Below are 12456 nucleotides of genomic sequence, written 5' to 3'. Positions count from 1 at the left end.
ACACACACACACACACACACACACCAATTTTTATCCTGGAATATATCTAGAAGATAAAAATATTTTTCCTTCCAGCATCTAAAGACATGCCAGTAGGAACATGACAGATTTTTGAGTCTGCCTAGAAATCCGCCCCTCCCCCCCCCCCCGCTTTTTAGAAACAGCACACTTTATCTTTAGAACTATCCCATGATCAATACTTCCCCCATTTTTCTTCTGTTTCTCATCTTTTTGCTTCCCCAACATACACACACTGTAAATACGTAGTTCTAGTTAATGATGCCATGTTCTTAGGCAATCTCACCGTCTTAAGTTGATTGGCCCACACAGGGTCTGCTCAGATCCTCCCCTTGGGAATCGGTGGGGGTTTCAAGTTGTGAGACTAGGTATCATTTGGCAGTTGAACCTCTGGGAAGAAGGTGCAAGGGAGAGAAGATGTGACAGAAAAGAAACAGAGAGAATCCTGGAGGGTCTGACTTCCACGTTCCTGGTGACGTGGAAGTTCAGCTACATGCCTGCGTGCGCACCGTTCATTTGTTCACCCCTACGCTGGAGCCCGGGTGCCAGGCTATCGCCATTTTGCTTAGGTTGATCATCTTTAGGTTGATCGTGTTTGCGAGCTCAGCTGCAGGAGGAAGGAAGGTGCTCTGTTGTTCGGATGTGATCTTCCGTCTCCATCCTCTTACCTTTGTGCTATTCACTTCTTCTCTAGTCTGAATAACATCAGCTGATAACATGTCTGCTACCCATTTAAATGCAATAGAATTTTTAAAAATTCAGATTTAATTGACATTATCTTAGTTGCACTTGCATAACACAATGATTTGATATTTGTGTGTGAAATGAACAATGCAACAGCATTTGAGGAAATGCAGAGGCCCCCGTTGTTTCTAGATAGTAGGAAAGTTAAAAGTCCCGGGGTCAGAATAAATTGGAATTAGCCTAACACAAGAGTCTAGTTTCTTAGCTCCATCCTGATGCATTCCCCAGACTCATTTGTCATTTTTTTCTTGCTTTAGTTAAACCAGATTCACCCCAGTTTTCCTTCTGGCTAGCTGTGTTCCAAATCCCAGGGACAAATCTCTCATCTGTGATTATTACGAAAGGACTGTGTTTTCTCTCCTCCACTTCTTGTCCAGAAACTCAACAAATGGGTTATTTCTTTGGGCCTTTTGCACTGAATTCAGTTTCTAAATGAACTCCCAGCCTGTAGCTGTTCTACCCCTGCTTTGGTGATCCTAGGAGATAACTTCTCGGCTCGCTCTTTTTCCTTCCCATAAATTCCTGTCTCCTCTTACCCAGCATTTTCTTATTGTTGCGGTATGTGAACTCCGTCCTATCTTTCCTGGTATTAGTCAATGTAGGTTTCTTGGGGAAAAAGGCCGGGCTCAAACTCCTGTTTTTATATTTAAAAAAATGTATGATAGCCTTTTCCTCAAAAGAAAAGTCATTACTGTTTTAGTTATCATTATCTTATTTCTAGAGTGCTTTACTTTTAAATACTATGCATAGTTTAAAAATATATGTTTTAGTTGAATGGTGAAGGGTATGCCGGCACAGAAACGGTCCCTGCACCCTCCCAGGATGCAGGCCTAACTCTCTTTTACCGTCTTGTACTCTTAAAAAACATTCTTTTAACGTTTATTCATTTTTGAAAGACAGAACATGAGTGGGGGGAGGGGTAGAGAATGAGAGACACAGAATGTGAAGCAGCTCCAGGCTCTGAGCTGTAGACACAGAGCCTGATGCAGGGCTCGAACTCACGAACCATGAGATCATGACCTGAGCCGAAGTCAGACGCTTAACCGACTGAGGCACCCAGGCGCCCCTACCATATTGTACTCGGTCTCTTTTTTTTGCTCAAGTTTGAAGTTTTATTCTTATAGAAATAGAGTGAATTAAAACTTTTAATCTGCTCAGGCACAATTAATTTTTTTCCTATGGCCACAGCTTCATAAGCTTGTGATTGTGCTTCAGGGCTTTCAACCTCCTGCACCTTCATGATTAATTGCTACTCCATCAGTAATGCTCTGTGTTGTATTCAATGTTGATCCGTCACCACCAGAAACAAAGCTGTTTATGAAAGCCAAGGATGGCAGTGTCTCCTACTGAGCAATTGGACAGATCCCCAAGGGGACACCTGCTCCCCACAGAGGACAGTAACAGAATTCGAGCCAGTCTGGCTATTCGTCCAATAGTTGTCAGTGTTACCCATGACCAGCAGCTCATCTTCTAAGAGTAACGGTGACTCTCATATGTGACTTAGATGGTCCACAACTGTGGGTAGAAGGACCATCCCATCCTCAATCGGGTTTTTTTCTCTCCTTTCTTTCTTTTTCTTTTTCTTTTTTATTCTCTTCCTACCCCCTCTCTCTTTCTTTCTCTTCCTTCCTCTCTTTCTTCCTTTCTCCCTGCCTTCTTTTTCCTTTCCTCCCTTCCGTCTTTCCTTTCTCTTCCTCCTTCTCCCCCTCCCTTTCTTTTTTCCTTCTTTGAAGAACATTTAAGTTCTTATTTATTCATCATTTCACTCTCTCCTTCAAGAGTTGACTGCCAAGTACTCTCAGGCCTCTGGGGACAGAGACCCAAGACTAACAGCAAGGTGAGGGCTAGTGTGTGGCGGAAACACAACATGAAAATAAGCAAATAGGTAGCACAATGTCAGCTAGTGGTAGGTGCTATGAAGAAAAAGAAAGTGTAGTAAAGACACAGGAGGGATAGAAGATCCCTCCTTAAATGAGATGCTTACGGATGGCCTCTCCTGTTTTCTACTGACCCCTTTCCTCTTCCTGATTCCTTACAAAGAGCAGATTACCCTCCCCTTCCAGCCGAAGCCTCACCACAAGGGCAGTCACAGTGTTTGTTAAGTTATTTACTTTTGTGATTTATTCTGTTCCTATATATTTTACTTACTATGTATTTATAATACTGTTGTTTTATATGTAAAATACCATAGTTCTCACTGAGGTGTACCGGGAAGAGCAGAGCCTCAAGTCTGTCCCTTCTCAGGGACATTTAATGCCACAGCTAGACAGACGGCAGAAATCTCTCAGGCATCCAAGGGGCACCTCCCAAGACCTTTCTTAGTGAACTGAGATTCTTAATGAGCCGCACAACGTAGCTTTTGTTCATCTGCCTCTTTCCTGGCCACACAACAGCTTCATGAGAAAATCAAGGCTTTTCTCTTTAAAAAAGAAAGAAGGGAACACCTGGGTGACTCAGTCAGTTAAGTGTCTCTGCTCCATCCTTGCTCATGCTCTCTTTCTCTCTTAAAGATAAATCAACATTAAAAATTTTTTCAAAAACAAACAAACAAAAAAACAAAATACACGTTCTCTGAACGCTCCCAGGGCAGAACACCCACCACCCGGTCTCCAGCCCAGCCTCTCACCCCCACCGTGTGCTCCACTAGGGACTCTTCTCCAATCCTTTCCCCTCGCTGGGTCCAGCTCCAACCCCCCTCTCTCCAAGCCACTTTCACTTCAGATAAATAAACCTTCTACATTAGTGTCCTTTTGCCGGGTAACAGCTGACTGCAATCTTAGCAGTTTAAAACAACCCTAATTTATCCTTCCATGTTCTGTGGCTCGGTAGGTGGGCTTAGCCGGTCTCCCTCTTTCGTGTCTCACAAGCCCTCATTCAAGGTGTGGGCGTTGTGGGAAGAATCCTCTATGAAGCTCATTACTCCTTTGTTGGAAGTATTAGAGGCCCCTCTGGGGTCCTTGCCATGGGCACCATCTGTGTCAAAGCCAGCGAAGTCCCTCTCACACATGATGTCTGCCTACTCCTTGGGCTAGCAGCAGAAGCCACCTCTGCTTTTAAAGGGCCTCTGTGATGGGATTAGGCCCCCACATAGTCTCCATTTTGATGAGCTCAAAATCAACTGTTCAGTAGTCCTAATTACACCTGCCAAACCACTTCTGTCACGTGGCACAGCATCATCATGCACCGAAAGGCCACCTCATCATACATACGGTCCCCGGGGCTAGCTGGGGAGATCTTGGGGGACATTTTAGAATTCTGCCTACCCCTGCCTCTTTTCAACTTATTTCTCACTCGGTTCTTCTAAAAAGAAAGTTTTAGTTATTGCATTGCTAGAATATAACTTAACGTTTTGCTCTAAGAGAAATTAAAATGGAACCCAGAAGTGTATGTGAGTAGTTTAAAATCTGTAATCTCACCTTTTAGGAAAACCACCTCTGAGAGTTTCTGCTATGCTTTGGAGGCAAAGGTGGATTTGCTGCTCTCATCATTTTTCTGCTGAGGCTGGTAACAGATGAGATCCCCAGTTTAAATTCTTTTATACTGCACAGGGCTAAGGATTCCTTTTTGCTGATTGCTGGTAGACTAGTTGATACCCTGAATGTACAAGGCAGCAAGCACAGCATGCATATTTGAAATATGCGACTTCATTACAGCCAGAAAATATTTTACCAGCAACATGATGCTACATTTTTAATAAACACGGCTCTGCATTGCAGTAACATGCATAAAATATTTATATGAGGATCAACTCCCTAAAAATCTAATTTACTAACCGAAATGATGTACTGTAACTTTGAGAGTTAGAAAACAAAGGAGATTTAGTGGGCAAGTGATTAGGCCCTTTAGGCAGTTTAAAAAGCACACACAAAAAAAGAGAATAAATTATTTTATGTGGATGTAGTAGGTAAATCTAAGACTGAAGGGTAGAAGTTGCAAAGAGGTATATCTCAGTATATAGGAGAATTTTTATTAAAAATAAACTAGAACTCCCCGAACAGGAGCAGACGTCTGGGAAAACCTGTGTGTGTGTGTGTGTGTGTGTGTGTGTGTGTGTGTGTGTGTGTTTTCCAGATGAGGCATCCTGACAGGGAAGTCTAAACTCTGCCAGGAGTGCTGTATAACAGGTTTCAGCTTGTTTTATCTGAAAAGAACCAGATAGTAGATCTTTTTTTGTTTGCAGGCCATACTTTTTGTCACAACTACTTAACCCTATAGTTGTAGGGTAAAAGCAAGCATAGGCAATATATGAATGAATGGGTGTGGCTGTGTTAAAATAAAACTTTATTTTTATAAACGGGCACTGGGGGGCGCCTGGGGGCTCAGTCATTTAAACAGACTTGGGCTCAGGTCATGATCTGGTGGTTCATGAGTTCGAGCCCCCCAATCAGGCTCTGTCCTGACAGCTCAAAGCCTGGAGCTTGCTTCAGATTCTGTGTCTCCCTCTTTCTGCCCCTCCCCAACTCATGCTCTGTCTCTCTCTCAAAAATAAATAAACATTAAAAAAAAAAAAAAAAACAGGAACTGAGCCAGATTTGGTCTGTGAACCGTGGTTTGTCAGCTCCTGCTATATCTCATTTCCTGAATTTGGTAGAAGGACCAATCCCTTCTACTAATTCCCTTCCATACTTAAAGCTTCAGTGTTACTTTACATGCTTCTTTGACTAGAGTATGGAAAAGCATGGAGAGCATTTGTCAAAAGATCCTCCCAGAAGAAGTTATCCAGACCCAGCCTTTAGCCAGTTGTCATCTAGGTAATTGTGATGGAAAAAGTTCAGTTAGATGAGATTTAAGCTGCATGACTCCAAATAACTGGGGATGTTATGAACATTTCTGAAAATGGAAACCTTCGCATGCATAGAGTGGCCCTAACATGAAACAGTTAATATATTAAATAGCTGAACACAGGAATTAGACATTCATAGAATATGTTGACAGGACAAAAAGTTGGGACTGTTGGCCACAAACCAAAGTCAATATTGGAGCCAAGCAAATACTGCCTGCAGTGCCCCATTTAGGAAGCCTTGAGGACCGTCCATTTTTAAGTGCCGAGAGACACCCTCAGCTCCAGATCCACGGAAGCAATTTTGCTTTCAGGTAGAGAATTTCTATTATTCTGATTGCTTCCAAATTATGTGTGTGTGTGTGTGTGTGTTTTAATTAAGCGTATAAGCATAGTTCTACTTTGAGAAGAAGCTATCAGTATATGTTCTAATTTCCGGTGTATTTAGAGAATGTAGAAGGAACTGATGTTCACATATATGAAATCTTTGAGTGTCAAGACATTTTAAAAGCAAAGAGAATATTGACGGCTTTAAAATTTTAAACGACCTTGAAGATGTTGAGTGCTTTTCTTTACATAGGGAATCTGGACCGACATTATTGCCATTATTTACAATAATTTTCCTTTTGCTCAAATCACGAGGTTTCCCCACTGTTTAACTCCCCTCTACCAGCTCCCTTTCCATAATTGTCAACCACAGAGGTGACAAGTGAGGGACAAACACAGTTGTAGTCTAGAGGTCTCTATGGAGTATTGTGCCAAGTCTTCCGCATTAAATATACAGGAAGCTCTTGTTCCCTGTACTAGTCATTAAGTGCTTAGATTTGCAATGCAGACATTTAGAAGAAAATCTACACCGCCGTAAATTAGGCTTTGTGTTAACTATGATCTGTGACCAGTAGGATTATGCATGTGTTGCTTTCTCTTTTAGGATGATTTCATTCAGGCAAGCGGCTTATTTCACTTGCTTGTTTGCTACCGTTTCCTGTGGTGAGTGGATCATCTTTAAGACCTAAGGTCATGTGTGGGAGAGGAGTAGTTAAAAAGACAGGTCAGCCCCAGAGAAAGCCACTGAGCATATGGCTTCAGGAAGGAGGCAGACCCCGAAAGTCAGGACGTAAATCCTTTTAATATTCAGAGGCAACTGCTGCTTCTCACATGTATTGCCCTGGATACACGTGGGATGGGGAGCCCAGAAGTGAGAACGTCTGCGGGCATGTGTTAACAGAAACTTCTGTTTGTAAATGACTCTCTACAAAGCAGGACTTAACCACTCTATTCTTATTATCAACATAGTTTAAAAATCAGCTTTACCTGAATATTCAGTGTAGAACTTTTATAGTGTCTGGGTCCAACCTAAGTATTGTAATAAGTACCTGGTGCATATTTTTACTCTTTTAGGCCACTAGGAAACTACTTCAGAAATGAAAGCATTTGGTTTAAGTTAGTAACTCATCCCTTTGAGTCGTTCCGGTTTCAGTACCAGATTTTGAATTTACTTCTCTTTCTATCCATTCCATTAAGTTTTCACGGAATAAAGATGATTTGGACAGTGTTTGCCATTAATCGTTATAGAATGGCATTTTCTCTGAGCCACCTTTATGGATAGATTCTTGACTAAAAAGACCACACCTCACTGATTATTTACTCTCCCCCCCGCCCCCACCAGATGTATGGCTAAGATAAATACCTCTTGGGTAAGGGTTACATTTGTAAAGAGATGAAATTTCTTCAGGAAGAAGCTGACCCCCCCCCCCCCCACCAATGGAAATCCATTCCCATGTCTAATTGCTCTTAGTCATGATCATTACCATTTACAAATCCACTGAATACTGAGGAGTAGAAGCCAGAGATGCTATGGACCATGGCCACTTCAATTTTATCATTTTGGCAAAAAAATGATCATTCTAAGAAAATCAGAGGTTCAGGTAAGCAGCAAATGAGGAACCACTCATTGTCTGAAGTCCTACAATACAGAAATGACTACTGTTAAAAATCTTTTTTAGTCTTTCGGGTATTTTTCCACACAGGTCTATTTACACATTTAGCCAAGATGTTATTAATTATAGATACTTTTTTATAATTCACCTTTCCCATTTATAGCTTTTTGTATATATGACATTTTTTGGTGCTTAGTAGTCTTCCCTATTCATGGTATGTTTGTATGCACATTCTTATACACCTTCAGTTATTTCTGTGGAATAGAATTTTGGAAATAAAAAATGTTAGATACAAGGGTATGAATATTTTGGAAGGCTGTGTGATATACATAGTGGAATTATCTTTCACAAGAATGACTCTCCGGTTAACCCTCTCCACCAGCAGATAAGAGTAATCATATTCCCCAGTTAGGTCAACTCCAGGAGTGACCCATTGTTTTGTGGCTGAACATATATTCACCTTTCTGGAAACAGTATCCTAATGTGTTTCTGGGAAACTGCTGCCTCCAAGTTTGTGTCTATGTACTTGTGACCCAGGCAGGCCTGGACCAGAAAGTAGGGATACACATCCCTGCTGGCTTCTGTGACCTCATGAGAGCCAAAGCCCTAGAATAAGACCTTTGCTTACAGTTCTAGAAATAAGAGTCTTCCTCTTATTATTATTTCCAACTGGACTTAAACTATTGGAGAGTACAAAGGCCTGAGCTTCTGGCACCACCTTGTCACTACGTGGAGCTTAAGAACAACAGCAGCACCACGGAACAGAGCAAATGTATGAAAACGAATTGTATCTTGATGGGATCGGATCAGCCAAGTACGCTGTCCGGTTATTCCTAAAGCCAAATCTGCCATGGACTCGGCTTCTGAACCAAAACATTTAATTTATACTAAGTCACACTGAACTAGGACTTTTATCGCTGGCAGCCAAAATCAGCACATCAGCACTGGGAACTTAGACAATTAAAAATTCTTGTTAATCTGGTGAGTAAAATGGCATCAGTTGTTTTAACTTGCCTATATTTATGATTTGTACATTTCTCATATACTATTTGCTTACGTTTATTTTGTAAATTACCTTCTCATTTCCTCTGCCCAATTTTTAAAAAGTAGGCTATTTTTCTTCTTGTTGATGATGCATTTTTTTTTTTAACAAGACCAAATAACCTGCCCAAAATCCATGGACACAGAAGACAGTGTGACATATTTTGTGTTATGGGATAACTTATGTAACTGCTTTAAAACTCTAAAACGCAGGACAAACAAGTCTACCATCATTATCATCACCATCATCATCTTTGCCAATGTTTGAGGATAAGCAAGAACACCTGTTAGAACTTTTCTCCCAGGCCGCTCCAGTGTTGTTTTGTTTTAAACCAATTGCACCTTTCCGTTAACCGAGTCCTGTGGCGGAATGGGAACCCTCAGGCTAGCACGGGCCACTGCTTGTACTCATGTTTGTACCCCGGGATGGGGGAAGAAGACTGCTTGGTAACTGCAGCTCAGCCAAATGCACCAGATGTCTAAAACACAGGTCACTTTGCAGGTAACGTTGTCACTGGAGCAGCTACTCAGTGTTTTGTGTGTATACGAAATCTAGGCCTGTACAGTTGGCAACTTGTGTTCCCATAAGCTTCCACCTGAAGAGACGTCTGCTTTTTCTAAATATAAACCTTACCCAAGGGTTATTCATCTTAGCCACACCTCTGAGAGGAGGAGAAGCCAGAAGCGGTCTTGCTGGCTTAGATCATCATAACGGAGCCCAGGACCAGAATCCCCAGAGGGTTGAGATAGTGTAGAGTATGTTTTAATCTTCAGTGTGTCTAAGCCGCCCATTCCCTGAAGGGCAATACGGAAACGGATGTCCCAGAGGATGGACAAAGTTATCATTGGAATGTCTTGTGCTTAGCGGACTGTTGACTGGCAACAACTGTGCTATCTGAGCTGCAAAAGCTTAGTAAGCTGACTTTAAAGTGGGTCTTTCTTTCATCAGAAATAAATAAACACTAAAAAAGAGGTGGGGGGGGCACCTGGGTGGCTCAGTTGTTTAAGCTTACGACTTTGGCTCAGGTCATGATTTCATGATCCGTGAATTTGAGCCCCGCATCAGGCTCTGTGCTGACAGCTCAGAGCCTGGAGCCTGCTTTGGATTCTGTGTCTCCCTCTCTCTCTGCCCCTCCCCCATTCATGCTCTGTCTCTGTTTTCCCTTTCTCTCAAAAATAAACATTTAAAAAAATAAAGTGGGTCTTTCAAGGTAAACCCAAATTCATACATTAAAGGTTTACTTTTAATATATGAAACAGTAGATCAGTAAAGGTAAACACTTAATACTCTGATGATATGTGAGATGCAGGGTCCTTCAGAACTGCAAGCAATTCCAAACAGCAAATAGTTCAAAATGGATTTTCAATTTAGCATACGCATGCATTTGCATTTGCTTGTAGAAACCAAGCAAATAAATGTGTCCTCTGTATGATCCCAATAACTACCCAATAACTCGTAGTTTGCTTAAACTGAGATGGGGAACAACATTTAACATTGCACGCTGGGAAAAGGAACAGGGTCGGCAGTGAGAAGAGCTAGGTTTCCCTTCCAGGACGTTCATTAGCTATGCAAATCTTGGGCAAGTCTGTACCGTTCTGAGACTCAGTTACTTTAGAAAAAAAAAAAAAAAAGTCATAGGCATATAATGAAGTCTGTCCCTAACTTCCCTTACAGAGCTGTTGTGAGGAACCTTTGTTATGAGAGGGTTTTGAAAAAGAGATCATACATTGTTGTGGTTTGTTTTTTTTAACTTTTGTATTTGATTATAGTTGACACATAACGTTACATTAGTTTCAGATGCACAGCATAGTGATTCAGCTTCTCTCTAGTTATGCTGTCCTCACCACCAGTGTAGCTACCGTCTGTCACCATACGTAAAATGCTATTACAATTCCAGTGACTGTACACTCTATGCTATGCCTTTTATTCCCATGAATTATTCCTTCCATAACTGGAAGTCTGCTATTTCTAAGGCATGGTATTTTCATAGCATGTTAGGCAACAGGGAGAAACCAAGCTAGCATTGTACTTCCTTGGAGATAATTTATGTGCAAATTGTTTGATTTAATAAAAATCACCCAAGCTTTTGATATGGAAATCCCCATTGAATAACTGTATATAACATGACACCTTATTCGAGCAGTCACCTTAATATGTCCCATTCCACCTCTCTACTTAAAGTCCTGTGGTAAAGCTCTTTGAATGTTTAGTGGAGGAAGTAAGGTTCACAGCACAGATGTGTTTCTATCAAAATAATTATTTGCATTCATTCCAAATTAATGTCTCTTTCTGATGATTATATCACAGGATGCCTGACTCAACTATATACAAATACCTTCTTCAAAGGTGGGGACCTAACCGCCATGTACACCCCCAATGCCGAGCACTGTCGGATGATGTGCACGTTCCATCCTAGGTGTTTGCTCTTCAGCTTCCTTCCTGAAAGTTCCACCAATGACACAGACAAAAGGTAAAAGCTGGTATTTCGTTTTGGTATTTCCACCAATGACACAGAAAAAATGGTAAAAGCCATCCATTTTTCAAACTAGAACCAGGGGTGTGCAAAAAGGTGTTGCCATCTCAACAGGGTTATGTTTCTCTAATGGGGTCTGAGGGCCAGCTTTGTTGGAATCATCTGGAGTGGTTCTTACATTAGCAGAGTCTTAGGCCACAGCCTTAGACCCAAACCGTTCAGCCTGCTAGACCAGAGTGCCTTGGGGCTGGAAATACATATGTTAGAACGATTGCTGCTTTCACCGGAAGTAGTAGAAACTAGGCAGTGTCTACCCAAGGCCTCAAGGAAAATGCTTGAAAACCACTGGGTTAAGCAATCGTCTCAAGGAAGGGTCTAAAAACAGGTGAATATTCCACCTGAACAAGGAAACAGTCTTATTGTCTAACTCGTAATAGTACTGGTGGATAATACAGTCCTAAGAAAATCTAACAGAAGGCAAACATTTTGTTGAGAATAAAGTTGAGTTAGATCCAGAGCTTGTGAGCTCGGGAAGAGTGTGGTCTGAAGGGGCCCGTGGTGAATGAGTTTGGGCACCTGTGGTACATATAGTATGTGTGTTGGGGAAGGGACATGTACATACCTGCAAATATATATTACTAACTGTCATTTTGGAAAAGTAAGAGCACTGGAAAAGTAGTCACTAAAAATCTTACTTGGTCATAAAGTTCACTGCTTACAGCCATGGTTTCATCATCATTTTCTTTCATTTTGACCAAAATACAGAATGAACTTTTCTGAGTTGTTCCATTTCCATAGTCTTTTCTTTTATCTTAACTCCATTTGAATTTCAAATCTAGAAACTAGATAATCATTCCCTGATTCTACATGTTAAACGTGTGCAGAAAACCCAGACTGTATGTGAGAGGCATCTGCTTTTTAAATAAAAAGTTGAGTTAGGTTCTAGAATCCTTGTGAAATGTTACCAGTAAGATTGACATCAAAGATAGAAAGAAGTACTCCGTTAGTGTGAACTATAAGGGGTTCATAAGCAAGATGAACACCCTCTATAGATTCATCTCTCATGACTGACTTAATTTCTTGACTTAAAACAATCACCAGGTGAGAACGTAATCTCCCAAAAGTTTAGAAACATGGGAAAATGAAGCTTCTGCACAGCAAAGGAAACAACCCACAAAACTAATAGGCAACCAACGGAATGGGAAAAGATAGTTGCAAACGACATATCAGATAAAGGGTTAATATCCAGAATCTATAAGGAACTCACCAAACTCCACACCCGAAAAACAAACAACCCAGTGAAGAAATGGGCAGAAGATATGAACAGACACTTCTCCAAACAGGACATCCAGACGGCCAACAGACACATGAAATGATGCTCAGCATCCCTCCTCATCAGGGAAATACACATCAAAACCACACTGAGATACCACCTCACGCCAGTCAGAGTGGCTAAAAT

The 12456-nt window shown here is 41.3% G+C and overlaps 1 protein-coding gene across 1 annotated transcript in view; it reads left to right on the top strand.

Annotated features, from left to right (window-relative positions):
- Window positions 1-5798: 5798 nt before the first annotated feature.
- KLKB1 (kallikrein B1) overlaps window positions 5799-12456 on the top strand; it is a 32056-nt gene continuing 25398 nt past the window's right edge. Inside the window, exons 1-3 of the mRNA XM_039241215.1 lie at window positions 5799-5856; window positions 6474-6532; window positions 10832-10994. Of these exons, the coding sequence (XP_039097146.1) occupies window positions 6475-6532; window positions 10832-10994 (221 nt within the window). The 5' untranslated portion in view covers window positions 5799-5856; window position 6474. The remainder of the gene's footprint in view (window positions 5857-6473; window positions 6533-10831; window positions 10995-12456) is intronic.

Source organism: Hyaena hyaena, unplaced genomic scaffold, assembly GCF_003009895.1.
Source record: "Hyaena hyaena isolate Hyena2069 unplaced genomic scaffold, ASM300989v1 scaffold_190, whole genome shotgun sequence".
NCBI lineage: Eukaryota > Metazoa > Chordata > Mammalia > Carnivora > Hyaenidae > Hyaena > Hyaena hyaena.
Note: the sequence above shows the minus strand (reverse complement) of the source record. Positions and strands in the feature narration are given on the sequence as shown.